At 44.3% G+C, this 17842-nt stretch overlaps 1 protein-coding gene across 1 annotated transcript in view; it reads left to right on the top strand.

Moving 5' to 3' along the window:
* Pik3cb (phosphatidylinositol-4,5-bisphosphate 3-kinase, catalytic subunit beta) overlaps positions 1 to 17842 on the top strand; it is a 61266-nt gene that overhangs the window by 7152 nt on the left and 36272 nt on the right. Inside the window, exons 2-5 of the mRNA XM_013034680.1 lie at positions 2504 to 2606; positions 11036 to 11222; positions 12280 to 12505; positions 14567 to 14790. Coding sequence (XP_012890134.1) covers positions 11067 to 11222; positions 12280 to 12505; positions 14567 to 14790 — 606 coding nt within the window. The 5' untranslated portion in view covers positions 2504 to 2606; positions 11036 to 11066. The remainder of the gene's footprint in view (positions 1 to 2503; positions 2607 to 11035; positions 11223 to 12279; positions 12506 to 14566; positions 14791 to 17842) is intronic.

Raw genomic sequence — 17842 nt, 5'->3', positions numbered from 1 at the left:
CAGATCTCAGCCTCCTGAGTAGCTAGGATTACAGGCATGAGCCACCAGCGCCCGGCTAACTCCAACCTTTTAACCTTTTTTCAAGCTGTATTTTTTTCCCTTCTTGTAACACACACACACACTTTTTACAGTTTTATTCTTTGAGATAATTGGAATACGTTCCTAATATTTTCAGGTTTTTTCTTTTATCTTTTTCTTTTTTTTTTTGGTTGGTCATGGGGCTTGAACTCTGGGCCTGGGTGCTGTGTCTCAGCTATTCAGCTCAAGGCGAGAACTCTACCACTTGAGCCACAGCGCCACTTCCGGTTTCCTGGTGGTTAATTGGACTTTCCTGCCCAGGCTGTCTTTGAACCTCAATCCTCAGATCTCAGCCTCCGGAGTAGCTAGGATTACAGGCATGAGCCACCAGTGCCTGGCTTCACATTTTTTAATATGACTTGTTTTGTTTTGTTTTTTCTTCTTAGTACTGGGGATTGCTAGACAAGCACTCTACCATTGAGCTCTGCTCCCAGCCCTATTTGTGTGTGTGTGTGTGTGTGTGTGTGTGTATGTGTGTGCATGGGCACGCGTGTGCATACTGATATGCTTGAATTCAATGTTTCACGCTCACAACTGGTGCTCTACCACTTGAACCACATCCCCACTTCCAGCACAGTTTTGAGGGCTTGTCTACTTATATAGGCTCTTAACTATTTCCAAATCTTCACCTCCTAGGATTACAATTGTGAGCTACCAATCCCTGGCTTGATCTTTTCTTTTCTTTTCTTTTTGGGTCCGGTCGTGGGGGCTGAACTCTGGGCCTGGGCGCTGTCCCTCAGCTCTTCAGCTCAAGGCTAGCACTCTACCACTTGAGTCACAGCGCCACTTCCGGCTTTTTACTTATGTGGTGCTGAGGAATCAAACCCAGGGCCTCGAGCATGCAAGGCAAGTGCTCTACCACTGAGCCACCTTCCCAGCCCCTGGCTTGATCTTTTCAAATCACTAAGTGCTTCAAGTTTTGTTGTTGTTGTTGTTTTTTTTTTTTAAAGTAGAGCCAGGTGCCAGTGGCTTATGCCTGTAATTCTAGATACTCAGGAGGCTCAGATCTGAGGACTAAGGTTCAAAGCTAGCCCTGGCAGGAAAATCTATAAGACTCTTATAGTCTATTAAATCACAGAAAAGCGGTAAGTATCACTGTGGCTCAAGTGGTAGATTGCTAACCTTGAGCAAAAGTTGCTCAGGGACAGCACCCAGGCCCAGAGTTCAGGCCCCATGACCGGACCCCTCCCCCTCCCCCCAAAAAAGAAGGAACACTGCTGAGAAGCGCCTCTGTCCCATCCTCATCACTGGTGTGCACCGTCCTAAGCCTCTCCTGTGGTATCGTGCACAGAAGGACAGATAGCCAGATGGACTGATTGGTCAGTTTTATTGTATTCTGTCCTGTATTCTGCAGTGTTTTGCTTTGTTTTTGGTGTAAGTCCTGGGGCTTGAACTCAGGGCCTGGGCACTGTCCCTGTGCTTTTTTCCGTTCATGGTTAGCACTTCGCCACTTGAGCCGCAACACCACTTCCAGCTTTTTGGTCGTTAATTAGAGATAAGAGTCTCATAACCATTCCTGGCTGGGCTGGCTTTGAAATATGCTCCTCAGCCTCCTAAGAAGCTAGGATTACAGGCAAGAGCCACTGGCACCTGGCCTTCTTTTTGTCTCTTCCTCTTCCTCCTCCTCCTCTTCCACTTCTACCTCTACCTCCATCTCCTCCTCCTCCTCCTCCTCCAGCTGGGTAGCCCAAGCTGGTCTCAGCACTAGTCCCATGGTCTCATCATGTTTGGCCTCATAGTGAACAACACTTATTTTAATTTGACAGAAGAAACATCAAATGAAATGGAAGCAATGACTGGCCTGGGCAGAGCCTGTGTCACTCAGCGTCCTTCCCAGCCTATTTGCTCTTAGTGCTTGTTAGTCTTGACATCTACAGGGAATGTACAAACTCCAATACACTATGTCTTCTTTCTTCTCAGCGGTCAGGGGAGCTTGATGAAGGCACAGTGCTTCAGCCTGGTTTTCCTGCAAGTGCTGTTCTATGCTTTGAGTTGCCTTTGCAGCCATTGTGGTGCAGGTATGGGCAGCCAGGGATGGGTGCTAGGCAGATTCTTGGAGCTCCGTGCTCTTGGCCTTCAGAGAGCTTGGGCTTCAGCCTGAGATTCCTCTTTTGCTGTGCTGCCATTTTGGTGAAAGACCTCATGTTTTATGTCTACTGGGAAAATGACAGCCAGACTTCATCCCTAATGTGTAGAGCCTACTAATTAAAAAGAAAATGACAATTCAATAAAACTATTGGTCATAAGCTGAGGGCAAAGGAACACAGGTAAGAAATATAATAAAAAGCTCTTTAACTCCATTGGATCTTCAACCTTTATATTAACATGGATAATTTTAAGCAATTAAGTGCCATGTAGTAATAACATTTTAATACAGTACATTTAGATTAATACCTTTTCTTTTCTTTTTTTTTTCTTTTGGTAGTGTATCTTCTGATCTGAAAGTCTTCCATGAAAACCACAGTTTCAAAAAATAAGTCATGTCATCTGTTTTCTTTAAAGATTAAAATGGGGGCTACAATTTTGAGGTAAGTGCCAATTTATATTTTTAAGTTCCTTACATAAAATTTAGAAGGAGAATGTGCACATTGGTTAGATTCTGAATCTTGTAGCTAAACTCTGAATTGTGTATGTGTGAAATCTTAGGCCTTGCTTCAATGTAGTCTGGTATTTAGGGTTATTAAACATAGAATTAAGATGAGAACTTTTTGAAGGAAAAAAGGAGGAGTGGTATCAAAAACTTTTTGGAGAATTGAAAACTAAAGAAACTTGAGGTTTCTTTTTTTTCTTTTCTTTTATTTTGGTTTCTTTTCTTTTTTTGGTTGTTGGTGGGGCTTGAACACTGGGCTTGGGTGCTGTCCCTGCGCTCTTCAGCTCAAGGCAAGTGCTCTACCGCTTGAGCCACAGCACCACTTCCGGTTTTCTAGTGGTTTTTATTAGAGATAAGAGTCTCATGGACTTTCCTGCCCAGGCTGGCTTTGAACCTCGATCCTCAGATCTCAGCCTCCTGAGTAGCTAGGATTATAGGTGTGAGCCGCCGTGCTTGGCTGAAACTTGAGGTTTCTTTTTTTTTGCCAGTTGTGGGGCCGAACTCCGGGCTTGGGTGCTGTCCCTGAGCTCTTCAGCTCAAGGCTAGCACTCTACCACTTGAGCCACAGTGCCACTTCCAGCTTTTTCTGCTTATGTGGTGCTGAGGAACTGAACTCAGGGCCTCATGCATGCAAGGCAAGTGCTCTACCACTGAGCCACCTTCCCAGCTCTGAAACTTGAGGTTTCTTGAGGCAAGTCTCAGTATGTAGCCTGGGCTGGACTTGCACTTGTGATCCTTCTGCCTTAGCCTCTTGAGTCTTTGTTAAGCATGTGCCATTGTGCCTGGCTAAGAAACTTCTTTTGGATTTGACACCTAGAAAGCCGTTGACCTCAGCAGGGACCATTCCAGGGAGATGTTTATGGCAGAATGGAGCAAAGAATGTAGAGGAAGTGGCTAGGTCTAGATAATTCATTTATTACACCAATGGTAGGTCCTTGGAACACAGCGACCAAGTCCAATAACACTGGAGATAGCAGGAATGGATACTTAAACATAATTAATGCCCAACTGTTTTCCTAATTCCATCTTCTTCTCTCCTTCTCTCCCTTCCTCCCTTTTTCCCTCTCCCCGCTTGCTAGGTATTTCAGCACTACCAAGTAGTAAACTATTCTTTAGAGTAGTTTAAATATTAAAGAAAATGACTAATCTCTTACCCTCAGGAGGCTGGAAAGTTGCAAAGACATCATCAAAGGGCTTCAAAGGGCTTACCTCTTACATAAGAGCAGCAGCCTTCAGAACCAAAACAGAAGGACAAAAGAGAAGGGATGAGTCAAGGAGCTTTTAGGCAGAGGAAGAAAATTAGAGCATTTGTTATCTTTAAAGTTAATTATTTTTTTTTGTGCCAGTCCTGGGGTATGAACTCAGGGCCTCAGTACTGTCCCTAAGCTCTTTTGCTCAAGGCTAGCACTCTACCACATTTGGAGCCACAGCTCCACTTCCTGTTTTCTGATTAATTGGAGATAAGAGTCTTAAGGACTTTCCTGCCCAGGCTGGCAGATCCTCATATGTCAGCCTCCTGAGTAACTAGGATTATACACATGAGCCCCCAGGGCCCAGCTGCCACTGAACTTTTTTGTTCAAGGCTGGGCACTACCATTTGAGCCACAGCTCTACTTCTTATCCTACCTTTTTTTGTGTGATGTTGTGAATCCATCAAACACAGTGACTCACATGTGACAGAAGTACCCTCTACCCCTGAGATATAACCTTAGCCTCTTTATCCTACTTTTTTTTTTTTTTTAATGTGTGCTGGTACTGAGACTTGAACTCATGGCTTCGTGCTCTTGATCTGCTTTCTTACTCATGGCTCTTACTCATGAGCCATGGCTATAGTCTGGTATTTTGCTGGTTATTTGGAAATGGAGTCTCACAGACTTTCCTGCCTGAACTTTGAACATAGATCCTCAGCCTCTTGTGTAGCTAGGATTATAGGTATGAGCAACTGGCCTTGGCTTATCCTACTTTTTTTTTTTAATAAGGTGGGGGTTAAAACTTTCAGACACATAGCTATAGTTAATCAATGGCAATTTGGGATCAAAGGAGAAGATAACACCGAGGAAAAACATTGTAGGGTAATTATCAAATTCAGCAGTTCTTAATGAATAGCTGCATTGTGCTGAGCACGCTTACAGACATGACCAGTGTTTCCAAGAAACTGATGACCGGAACCAACAGGGGAATACCAGCCTAGATTTGATGAGAGAAGGAAGGAAATAGGGCAGGTGGTAGAGAGTAACTGGCTGGCCAGAGGACATTAGGTAAGGTGTGAAAGACAAGAGTGACCGCGTGCAAATCAAGCTAAGTGAAAAGCTCAGGGCTGATTAGAGCCGGATGTGTGTTAGGCATTAAAAAGAATTCCCTCCCACTGGATCTCAGCAGGTGGCTGGGGACCAGAGTAGGTGATAGAAGGCCAAAGAGATAGGCAGGAGAGGGCACACAAGTCCCCATGGTCAGGGCAAGGAGTTTGGACCGAAGTCTTACAAGTTTTGAGCATGGAAGCATCATGGTGTGTGTTAGATGCCTTGCTTGCTGTCGTGGTGGAAGATTACAGGTGCAGTGCATCCTAGAAAGTGCCGTGAAAGGCTGCTGAGTGGGCCAGTCTGGTAGGGCTGCACTCTTCCCCTGAGCTGTGCCCATAACATCACCCCGCTTTTAAAGGCTACATTTAATAACTACCAAGTTTGAAAACTTTCACCTTGGTGTGGGCTGATTTCCTGGTTGATAGCTAGGGAAAGATACTCCCCATTTCCCTCCATGCTGTTAAAGGAAAAAAATGATGGTGGGGTTGCTCCTAGTATAGAGATGTTCTTGGCGATTTCACCTTCTATGCAGTTAGAATAGGGACAATCTCAAGAAGGCTCAATAGCGACGTTATTTAGGTGCTGGAGCCTTATACATGCTGCGCACTGAGCCTCCTAGCTAAATGATCTGCCTTAAGTTGAAAGTCTGCCTTTAGGAGCTTCTCGCTGAGTTGTATAATCTTTATGAACAAACGAACGAGCACTCCAGTGATCAGTGGTGTGGTTGAAACTTGCTTTCCAGCTTTTGCCAGTTCCTTTTCCTCCCGTTGTTCTTCTCTGCCTCAGGGCTCTTTTCATTCATATGTATTGGATGTTTACGCAGTCAGAAATAATGTTCATAAAGATGATATTGTTGGGCGCCTACAGTTTCTGGCCCTCTGATAATGTGATGTGCTCTTTGCTTTTCCTGAGAAAATAACTGTGGTCAGATTGTCCTGTAGTCTGCCCTAGACAGTGAGCACATTGTGAAGGAAACGGGGCTGTCTGCGTTGCATGACCTTTCCAATCTGGCCTGTTTGATGCAGTAAGCAGCTCACGTAGCCTTTTGACTGCCACATGATGGAGGAAGTGGTACGTAAAGATGTGGACACAGCCGCCTTGTCCTCTAAAGAGTTTGCCAGTGTAAGAGCATGCTGTGAAATACAGCTTTGCCTAGTAGGTTCCTAGTTTTATACACACAACACATAGAGTATACATACTTCAGGTGTCATTGTGTGGTAGTACAGGTTAAGTGTCCTGATCTGAAATGCTTCATAATCCAAACTTTTTTAAAATTTTTGTATTTTGTATTTGTTTTGGTCTGCTGTGAATTGCACCAGGGTCCTGTGCTTGCTTGGCAAGTGTGCTTTCTCTGAGCTACATCCCCGGTCCTTCGAAAGGGTTTCTCTCTTTTTAGTGCTTGCTTGGCAAGTGTGCTTTCTCTGAGCTACATCCCCGGTCCTTCGAAAGGGTTTCTCTCTTTTTAATGAAACAACGTTTCACTGTGTTCCCACATGGGTCTCAAACACACCAGGTCTCACCACACCTAGCTGCTGCCAAACACTTCGAATGTGAGACCACACATGGGAAATTCCCCACCTGACACGGTGTGGTGGCTCACAGTCCAAAAGTAGACGTACTCAAGCGGTGTGTAAAATTTATCTCTAGGCCATGGGTACAGAAGTATGTATAAACATAATTAAAGTTTGTGTCCAGACTCGAGTGCCATCCCATAGATTCCTCATTCCATGCGGGTGTTAAAAATCAGAAAGGGAGCGCAGCAGTAGAGCACAGCTGCACAGGGCATTGATGAAAGGGAACTGTGCAACTTGTGGGTGGAGATGGAGAGAGGGAATGGGATCGACTGAGGGAACAGATGACACTACCTGAAAGACAATGTTCTTATTTCCAGATGTACGTCAAAGTGACCCCACTGTATATCACCTCTGAAACAACAATAAATTGGAAAAAAAAAATCAGGGATAGACAATGGCTCAGTGGCCATGTGCTCACCTAATATACCTGAGCCCTAGTCTTCAATTCCCATCATGGAAAAAAATGTCCAAAATTTAAAATGATTCTAGTGCTGAGCATTTCAGATAAGATACTCAACCTTTAAATCTTTTTTCTCCTGATCATGGGCCTTGAACTCAGGACCTGGGTACTATCCCTGAGCCTCTCTCTGCTCAAGACTAGAGCTCTACTACTTGGGCCACAGCACCACTTCTGGCCTTTTCTGTTTATGTGGTACTGAGGAATCGAACCCAGGACTTCATGCATGCCAGGCAAGCACTCTACCACTGATCCACAGTCTCAGCCTCAACCTTTAAATTTAAATAGAAAAAAAATCACATTTTTTTCGGTATTGGGATATGAAGTCAGAGCTTCATACTTGCCAGGCAGGTGCTCTATCTCTTGAGCCATGCTTTCCAGCCCTTTTTACTTCTATTGTTGTTGATTTTATCATCATCATCATCATCATCATTGTTGTTGTTTTTATTATTGTCAGTTGTGGGGCTTCAACTTTGGGCCTGGGCGCTGTCCCTGAGCTCTTTGGCTCAAGGTGAGTGCTCTACCACCAGAGCCACAGCGCCACTTCTGGTTTTCTTGTAGTTCATTGGATATAAGAGTTCCACAGACTTTCCTGACTGATCTTGTTTTGAATCATGATTCTCAGTTCTCAGCCTCTTGAGTAACTGGGATTATAGGCATGAGCCACCAGCACATGGCTTATTTCCATTATGTCTGGGTGATGCCTAAAGAAAAAAGATTAATTCAGCTCCATTTTTTGGTGCTGCCTGAAGGTCAAGATCAGACAGCCGTCAGCCTGGCCCCTGCCCCACAGCTGCTCACCTGGCAAAATCTGAAGCCTGAGCATGGGGTGGGTTGGCCAGCTCAGTTGCAAGAACAAAACTGGGGTCCCATGAAAACTTCAGCTGTTCCCTCAAAGGCAAGTGCTCCATCAAACTGCTAGGCTTGGCCTCTTAAAGGGCCACCCCTCTCTTGCACGTCAGCCCATTGGGCACCAGACTGCCTTGAGGTTCTTTCCTTTTGGTAAAGGTCTAGACCTGCCCACCTCCCCTGGCTTACTGTGTCCTCTCGAAAGAACTCTTGGTAGTCAGGAGCTGGTAGCTCACACCTGTGATCCTAGCTGCTCAGGAGGCTGAGATCTAAGGATCATGGTTCAAAGCCAGCCCGGGCAGGGAAGTCTGTGAGACTCTTAGCTCTCATGAATTACTCAGAAAACCAGAAGTAGAGCTGTGGCTCAAAGTGGTAGAGTGATAGTCTTGAGCAAAAGAGCTTAGGGACAGTGCTTAGGCGCTGAGTTCAAGCCCCATGATTGACAAAAAATAAGATGACTTGTCCCCAAGAAGAGACACTTCCTCAGTGTTCTGAACACTGAGAGGCAGGCACGAAAGCTGCTCACAGAAGCATTTTGTCATTCCTGGCTGGATGGCCCAAGAGGAGAACTGGTCCCCAAACTAAAAGCTTCAAAACACACAAGCAAGTAATAAATAGTTGTACAGAGCAAACTGAAATCACCATGCAGGGGAGTAATCCTGGAACGGGTGGGAAGAAATCCCAGCCTTTGTAGGATGCTCTTTTAATTTTTATGGGTTGTAACTTAACTTTCGAAATGACAGTTGGCAGAAATAGCTGCACTGTGCAGAGCGTGGAGTAGAGCTTTCTCTCCAGCTGTAAGCTATTTAAAATTCTTCTCGTGTTGCTGTTTGCCATCCAGATGGCTTTCTGGCACTGGCACAGTTCCTAGATGTGATGTGAAGGCCCGTTGGTTACTCACCAGCTCCTCCACCGCGCCGGTCCACTGCGCCTTATGACTCACTGTCACAGTGGTTCTGTGAGCGCACTCACTTTCAGTCACTCCTGCCCACTGTGGTGGCACTCATAAACAAGAGCCAGCAGGAAACGAGAGGAAGAGCTTTAACATCCACAGTCATGTGTACCTGACGCTGGAGCATATCAGGGCATCCCCACTGGAGCAAGAAAAAGAAAGGCAGCTCACCACACAGCCAGTCTTCTGACTCAAACACATGTCCGGGTGGAGGCACCAAAGTGTACCGGGGGTTCGGCAAGCCGCAGTTGTCTCTGTATTTTTGCTTCACTCCTGTTGTCTCAGCTCAAGTGTTCATCTTGGAAGTCAGGTTGGAGGGGGTACTCCTCTGTCTGCAGCATGTCCCTGGGGTCTCTACTATGCTGACAGCGTCCCATTCCTCATCCTGCCGGCTCTTCGGTTACCTGTTGGCTCTCTGCTCTTTATGAACTGCTCTAATCAAACTACTTCTCCTACCAAGTAGACCTCCTTTGCCATGTCTTCAAAGGCTAGACAAGGCCAGCATTGCCTATTCCGTATAAAGGTAATGTGTAGAGGAGTTACAGTTTCGTAAGTCGGGGAAAGAGTACATATAAATTTTTTTTGGGGGGACAGTGTCAACCCTTCCCTCACTCCCAGTTTTTCCCTTGCATCTCCATCCACAAATTGTATAATTCATTATCAGCCTAGTGTCTAGTGAGTACCACTGCTGCATTTGTTCCTCCTTGGTCCCTCCATTTCTGTGCTCCCCTTACTCTCCCAAAGACATATAAATGAACAAACAAGACAAAAAGAAAAGAAAACGAAAATAGCAACAAAGAAAATACCGCTTGTTTCATTTTTTTAAAAGTAACTTGTAATGTTCCATATATGTATATGTTGCATAATGGTTAACTCAGGGTAAACATTCTCCAGTGTTTACCATTTCCTTGTGATGTGGTCTTGAAAGTCTTTGCAGCTTTTGATGTGTACGGCACCCCATTGTGTCTGTGGTCCCACACCATGCGGGGGTGCCTAGGCCTTCTTGTCCTGCCTGTCACTTGGTGTCCTTAGCAGTCTCCCCCTATACCTTGCCATCGCATTAATTTGATGCATTTAGGGAAATAATCAGGGTGCAGGCAAACTAGGGGGATAAGGTCTGTCCAGCAGTAATAAGTTGCTTTGGTCTGACAAACTGCCAGAAAGGTCCCTCTTTCCCTTGCAGTGCATGTTATAGATACATGCCTAAATTTTTTTCCCCCTCTCTCTCTTTTCCCTAGTCCTGGGTCTTTAACTCTGGGCACTGTCCCTGAGTTTCTGTGGCTCAAGGCTAGCACTCGTACCATTTGAACCACAGCACCAGTTGTAGCCCTTTCTGTGTATGTGGTACTGAGGAATCAAACCCAGGGCTTCATGCATGCGAGGAAAGCACTCTAACACCTAGCCCTAAATATCTCTTTTTTTTGGGGGGGGGGTCTGGTCATGGGGCCTGAACTCTGGGCCTGGGCGCTGTCCCTCAGCTCTTCAGCTCAAGGCTAGCTAGCGCTCTACCACTTGAGCCACAGCGCCACTTCCGGCTTTTTTCTTTTTGCTTATGTGGTGCTGAGGAATCGAACCCAGGGCCTCAGGCATGCAAGGCAAGCGTTCTACCACTGAGCCACCTTCCCAGCCCCTAAATATATCTTTTATCTGACAATTGTGTTTTAAGTTATTGGGAAAATTGAAGTTATTTAAAATTCATCTGTGTGTGTGTGTGTGTGCACGCGTGCGCACGCACATGTGTGCACACACGCATGCACGCACACGTGCATAGCAGTCCTGGGGTTTGTACTCAGGGCCTGGGCATTGTCTTTCAGCTTTTTTTGCTGAAGGCTAGCACTCTACTACTTGATCCATAGCTCCACTTTCTTTTCTTTTTTTGGTGGTTAATTGGACATAACGAATCTCATGAGTAGCCAAACCATGATCCTCAGATCTCAGCCTCCTAATTAACTAGGATTATAGGGATGAGTTGTTGGAACCTGCCTCTGGATTATATTGAAATTCAAGGTTTCATTGTAGAATGCAGGCTCGCTCTCTCTTACACACACTCACACACACACACACACACACACACACACACACACACACATTTTTCTAAGTGTCTTTCTGTGTGACCCAAGCTGACCGACCTTGAATTTAGGGCCTCAAGCGATCCTCCTGCATCAGCCTCCCAAATGGCTGGCTTGTCATGTTTTCCTATTAACATTGGTCAGTGTATTTTGCTCTGAATCCTAGGGCCCCATGGTTATGAGTGTGCCTCAGCCCCATGATGCCTCCTGCTATGGCAGACATCCTTGACATCTGGGCGGTGGACTCACACATAGCATCTGATGGCTCCATCCCTGTGGACTTCCTTCTGCCCACTGGCATCTACGTCCAGCTGGAGGTACCCCGGGAAGCTACCATTTCTTCTATTAAGCAGGTATGCCACTGGTTAGAAGTTCTGGACTCCCATGGCTATTCTCTGCATCACTTTATTTATGTAGATCCTGGGAAGTTGGAGAGAAGTTTAACCTGTAAGTCATTATATTTGAAAGGTTTTGGTCCATGTCTTGTTTCATGGACACCTCAGCCAAGCTTATACTGTTCCCACTTGAGGCTAGATCTTAGGTCACAAGTGACAACTGAATTAAGAAAAATTGGCTTACATTAGCTGTTTTGAAATGTTTGTTTGGGTTTCTAAAACTGTCAGAGTTGAGTTAAAAATCTTTTAAGTGGCTGTCTTTGAACTTGTTATACTAATTTTCTCTCATGATGTGTGATTGGTCCCATTCCTCCTCATGCTGACTCTCAGGGAAGAATTGTCTACCAAAGACCAACATGCATATGAAATCGCTTTTCTAAACTTTCTCTTTAATGTTTTTCTTCTTTTTGTCTTTTAATAGGGTCTTGCTGTGCATCTCAGGTTGGCCTGGAACTCAAAATATAGCCCAGGCTCATTTTGAATTCCAGAACCTCTTACCCAAGCTTTTTTTTTTTTTCTTTTTTTTCTTCTTCTTTTTTTTTTTTTTTTAAGTACTGAAGATTTTTCTTTCTTGTGTTTGTTTCTTTGTTTTCTGTTTTTTGAAGACAGGGTCTTGTATAGCTGGCCTGAAAATGGTTAGGCAGGTACTCTCATCACTGACCCACACCTCCAGCCATTGTGTGTACATGTTATTCCTTTTTTTTTTTTTCCTGTTGGTTGTGGGGCTGTTCTACCACTTGAGCCACAGCGCCACTTCCGGCTTTTTCTGCTTATGTGGTACTGAGGAATCGAACCCAGGGCCTTATGCATGCAAAGCAATCACTCTACCACTGAGCCACCTTCCCAGCCCCTTACATGTTATACTTATGGTAGGGCTTAGAATTCACCTCGCCAGGCCTGTAGTACTGTGTACTTGGTTTGCCCATTGGAGGTGTGAGTTGTATGCAGTGCTGCAGAGTGTTCTTGGATTCCTGTGCCAGGACTCCGGTTGTAGAAGGTGTTATTTCTCCTGCAGATGCTATGGAAGCAAGTTCACCACTACCCAATGTTCAACCTGCTCATGGAAATTGACTCCTATATGTTTGCATGTGTGAATCAAACTGCTGTTTACGAGGAGCTCGAAGATGAGACGCGAAGGCTTTGTGATGTCAGGCCTTTTCTCCCAGTTCTCAAGTTAGTGACGCGAAGTTGTGACCCAGCAGAAAAACTGGACTCAAAAATTGGAGTCCTTATAGGAAAAGGTAATTAAAAAGTTCCTAGCATGGATTACTAATATACCTGTTGTTAAATGTATAAGAGTTACTGCTTTTCCAAGTGCATGCTGTCCATGGACCAACAGTGTTCACAGTTTGAGAATAAGGTAAGTGCAGAACAGAGAGTAAATGTTTGGAAATTCCTCTAGCAATGAGACATTGCCACAGGATCCTAGAGCTTATGTCTGATACCTACAGACATACAGTGACCTGAAGAAGAGACGGCAAAGGATTAGTTAGAGGCAGGCTGGTGGAGGAACTGAGAGGCATGGACAGAGTTGAGCCATTTAGAAGTTGGAGTAGATGTGACTTGTAGTGGATAAAAGATTTTTTTTTTGTTAGGTGCATATGGTATCTAGTGTCCTTGTGTGTAATCTGTATTATCTGTACACAGAAAGAATGTGTACCGGTTGTGATAGACAAAATGCTCTAGATGCTTGAGTCTCCCCCATTTACAGTCCAGAGCTAAAGCTATCCGCAAAGATCATATTGTATCCACAGAATGTTGTCTCTGTGCTAGTGTGTGCCCTGCCATTCCCCCCACACAGGGTTTTGCTGTATCACTCAAGATAGCCTTAAACCTGTGGTCATCTTGCCTTAGCCTCTCTAGTGTTGGAATTACAGAGGTGTGCTACCATGCCCAGCTAAGATTCTGTTTTAAGGGCATTTTTAGGTTCCCAGAAAAGTTTACAGGAAGGTACAGATGTTCTTAAGCACCCCCCCCTTCCACCACACAGTTTACTGTGAAATAACTTTGTAGGCTTATTTTTTTTAATACCCTTTGGAGCAGCATTTAAATTCTTAGCCTTTCTCATATATTTGAATTGTTTCTTCTTGGATTTGTAAAGAAAGGTATGTGCCTTTTCTTTTTTTTTTGGGGGTCCGGTTGTGGGCCTGAACTCTGGGCCTGAGCGCTTTCCCTCAGCTCTTCAGCTCAAGGCTAGCGCTCTACCACTTGAGCCACAGCGCCATTTCCGGCTTTTTTCTTTTTGCTTATGTGGTGCTGAGGAATCAAACCCAGGGCCTCAGGCATGCAAGGCAAGCGCTCTACCACTGAGCCACCTTCCCAGCCCTGTGTGTGTCTTTTTAGGTGGTTTAAATTGCATAGTTACACTGGGCACTGATGGCTCACGCCTGTAATCCTAGCTGCCCAGAAGGCTGAGATCTGAGGATCACTGTTCAAAGCTATCCTGAGCAGGAAAGTCTGTGAGACTCTTATCTTCAATTAATCACTAGAAAGTCAGAAGTAGTGCAATGGCTCTAAGTGGTAGAATGCTAGCCTTGAGCAAAAAAGCTCAAAGACAGCACTCAGACCCTAAGTTCAAGGCCCATGACCACCACCACCAAAAAAAATATTGTGTATTACAAATTTTAGTGTTATATGGCAGGTATGTAGTACATATTGCTTTAAAGGTTTTAAGTTTGAGCTGACTTAGTATTTATTGTGTCACCTGCCTTTTTTTTTTTTTTTTTAGCTGGCCATGGGTCTTGAACTCTGGGCCTGGGCACTGTCCCTGAGCTCTTCAGCTCAAGGCTAGCATTCTAGGGCTGGGAAGGTGGCTCAGTGGTAGAGCGCTTGCCTTGCATGCCTGAGGCCCTGGGTTTGATTCCTCAGCACCACATAAGCAAAAAGAAAAAAGCCGGAAGTGGTGCTGTGGCTCAAGTGGTAGAGTGCTAGCCTTGAGCTGAAGAGCTGAGGGACAGCGCCCAGGCCCAGAGTTCAGGCCCCACGACTGGACCAAAAAAACAAAACAAAACAAAAAAAGGCTAGCATTCTACCACTTGAACTACGGCACCACTTCCAGCTTTTTCTGTTTATGATGGTACTGAGGAATTGAACCCAGGCTTCATACATGCTAGACAAGCACTCTACCACTAAGCCACCTTCCCAGCCCTCACCTGACTTCTTTAGAGATCTTTCCTGATACTTTCTAATTTTGTCTGTGTGATGAAAAGCCAAACATCCAAGTTAGTTCTGGTTGAAAGTACTTTGATTTTCTTTTATGATTGTCAGCCTTTGAAATTGACACCTTTACAAAATGTGTTTAGGTCTACATGAATTTGATGCCTTGAAGGATCCTGAAGTGAATGAATTTCGGAGAAAAATGCGCAAATTCAGCGAGGAAAAAATTCAGTCTCTGGTGGGATTGTCGTGGATTGACTGGCTGAAGCAGACGTACCCACCAGAGCACGAGCCATCCGTCCTCGAAAACCTGGAAGACAAACTCTATGGAGGAAAGCTCATCGTGGCTGTGCACTTTGAAAACAGTCAGGTATCACCGTGGTTTTGAAGGAAATTCTTGGTACTGAATCTCTGCTTTTCACCTGAATATGGCTTCTGTCTGGGACGTGTCAGAGCATTACAGATTAAGATGGGAAGGATGTTTAAAATTCTGTACAGCAGTATAGATCTACTGCACACATGTTATTTTTGGTTTAGAATAGTGTTGTACAATTGCACTATTCAGTTGTTTTTTACAGTTAAAAGAGGTATTGAAAACCTCAATCATAGAGAGACTTTTTATTATTTATTTTTAAATTTTTCTCATAAAGGTGAGATCAGTTCAAAGTCAGCCTGTGCAGGAAAAGGGCAGGTAAAGTCTGTGAGACTCTTACCTTCACTAAACCACTCAGAAAACCTGAAGTGGCGCTTGGCTCAAGTGGTAGAGTGCTAGCCTTGAGCTAAAGGGCTGAGGGACAGCTCCCAGGCCCAGAGTTCAAGCCCCACGACTATCCAAAAAAAAAAAAAAAAATTAGAGTAGCTGTGATAAAGAATCTTGCCTTCTGGCATTTTCCCCTTCTTATATAGAGAAAATACAATTGTTATCATCTCTCAAATTATAATGTGCTTGAAATTTCGTCTGAGTGCCAGGCTCCTGTGGCTCATGCCTGTAATCCTAGCTACTCAGGAGGCTGAGATCTGAGGATCTCGGTTTAAAGCCAGCCCCAGCAGGAAAGTCCGTGAGACTCTGATCTCCAATAAACCACTAGAAAACCAAAAGTGGCGCTGTGGCTCAAGCGGTAGAGCGCTCTCCTTGAGCTGAAGAAGCCAAGGACAGTGCCCAGTCTCAGAGTTCAAGCCCTACAACCAACAAAAAACAAAAACAACAACAAAAAAAGAAATTTCTTCTGAGTGAAGACTTTAAATATCCTTTCAGTACTGTTTAGGGATTTCTGCAAGGGCTAGAGAGGTAGAATAGGGACATTACTGCTGAAAAGTGATTAACACTCAATATGGAAACAGTGGCTCAGTACAATTTGCCTTTCTGGGTCAGCCTGACTTTCCTTATAGATGGGTTAAATCTCTCCCGGGATATACAAATGTTAATATAACCATCATAGTAAAGGGCACGTGAAAGAGATGAAGAGGGTGGAGTCTTCCTGGATTCCAGGCAGTCGTGGAGTTTTGAGAGCGTGTGGTCAGACTCTTAATTCTTTCCACGGTCCCTGCTGGCCTGAGCCTCTGCACGAACCCATCCACTGCAGGTGCGCAGGCTTTGCCTCTGAAGAACAGTATCCTCACTGCACAGGCATGTGGTCGAAGTTGGGATCAAAATATTTTAGACTCCACCTTGCCCTCTGTGACTTCTGCCCATCACCATAGTGTCTGTGTGGTCTTCCACGTGCCCGATTCTCAGCTAGTGTCTCCTTTGTTAGAGGCTAGACATATCCTGATGAGCTCCTGGACTTCTGGATGATACAAACCAGCAAACTATTAAGCTGTAAACATTGTTTTGAGCAGTCACATAGAAGTTTTAGTTGTATTTGGCCAAGTAAACCCCAAATTTTCATTTATTACTGGTGGAATTTCATGAATGCCTGTCACCAAAAATGCAAGAGTGACATCGTCAGAATAAAGGCATCTGGCGGCCTCCTCCATCTTGGTGCATCCTAATCCCCCCTCTCTCCCTCCTCCTGCTTCTGTAGGCATCTCACTTGCCCACTTCACTGTCAGCTGCTGAGAAACAGCACCCAGGGAACACTAAACTAAAAATAAAGTGTGATGTAACAAGTTGTTCATTGGGCTTAAAAAACATGAGGCTAGTAGGAATGCTAGCGAGCCACTGCTGTGAACGCCACCACACCGTGTGGATGTTGTATCGTCAGGATGAGCCAGCCTTCAGGTGGCATATAGAAATGAGGTGGATAGAATCTTGGGCCTGTCATCTCAGTTTTACAAAGTAGCAGTCCTGGAAGTCAAATCCCATATGTATTATTGAATGGGGGACTGCTGGTGTGGCGTGCCTTGCACACAGTTTTGAAGTCCTTGGTTTGTATAAAATTGAATTATATATAAATCTATTTCCTTGTGATGCCCTCCCACCGCCATCTCCCCACTAACTGGTGAGCATGAGTGCCTTATCATTTACCCCACAAACATTTTTCTTCTATTGTGTTTTTGTTGTCTTCTAGTTTTAAACTTGTACATATTGTATTGTTTTTTTGATTTATTTTAGAGGGAAGGCAGGCTGTAATCCTGTCATTAATATGTTCAGCAAAGATGGGTGAGGTGGTGTGTAACACGTTCTAGAAATAACAGAAAACACCCTAAGTTTAGGTTGAACCAGTTTGACTTGGAGATACCCCATGAAAAAGGGAGGTGACTTAGTGAAAAATACTGCAGAAATCAATGTCAGGTCAATATAGAGTTTGGTAGAATTGGTAGAATTGTAGTTGGTTGCTTTGAGGGTTTTGAGGGTTGCTTCCTGTGTGTGGTATGTGATCATGTGGTGTGAAGTTACTATGCCAGATTATGAATTCATCTGTACTGTTTCTTTTTCCATTGAGTTTTATGATGAGCAGACATTGTACTGCTCAGGATACACAGGACCTAGATTCCATCCCTAGTACTCATTTGTACATTTGCACAGAATAGATAATTTATAGTTAAATCTTTATAAAGGACTATTCTTACCAGTGTTTAGCATACACATTATTCTTTTTTTTTTTCTCTAGTGCTAAAAATTGAACCTAGGACTTCGTGCATGTTAGGCAAGCACTATACCACTGAGCAATCCTCCCAACCCCAGGTTTTGTAGCATTTTAGAGAAAGATGTGTATAAGAAAATCCCTAAGACCCGTTACCTGAGAGTAATCCTTAGTTAAATACTAATCTTACTGCTGGAGGTGTGGCACTCAGTATATAGTAAAGTGACTTACAGATTGTCATAGACAGTTGTCTCAGACAATTTTTTATGTGGGCACACAGAATGTAGAAAAATCTACTTAAGTAGAAAGCGTAATTATTGTTGTTTAGTATTTGTTGTTCCATGCAAACAAATAGGCACACCTGCACATACTACTATATTCTAATTTCAGTGGTGG

The sequence above is a fragment of the Dipodomys ordii genome, unplaced genomic scaffold (genome assembly GCF_000151885.1).
Source record: "Dipodomys ordii isolate 6190 unplaced genomic scaffold, Dord_2.0 Scaffold193, whole genome shotgun sequence".
Lineage (NCBI taxonomy): Eukaryota > Metazoa > Chordata > Mammalia > Rodentia > Heteromyidae > Dipodomys > Dipodomys ordii.
This window is presented reverse-complemented; position numbering and strand designations above follow the sequence as displayed.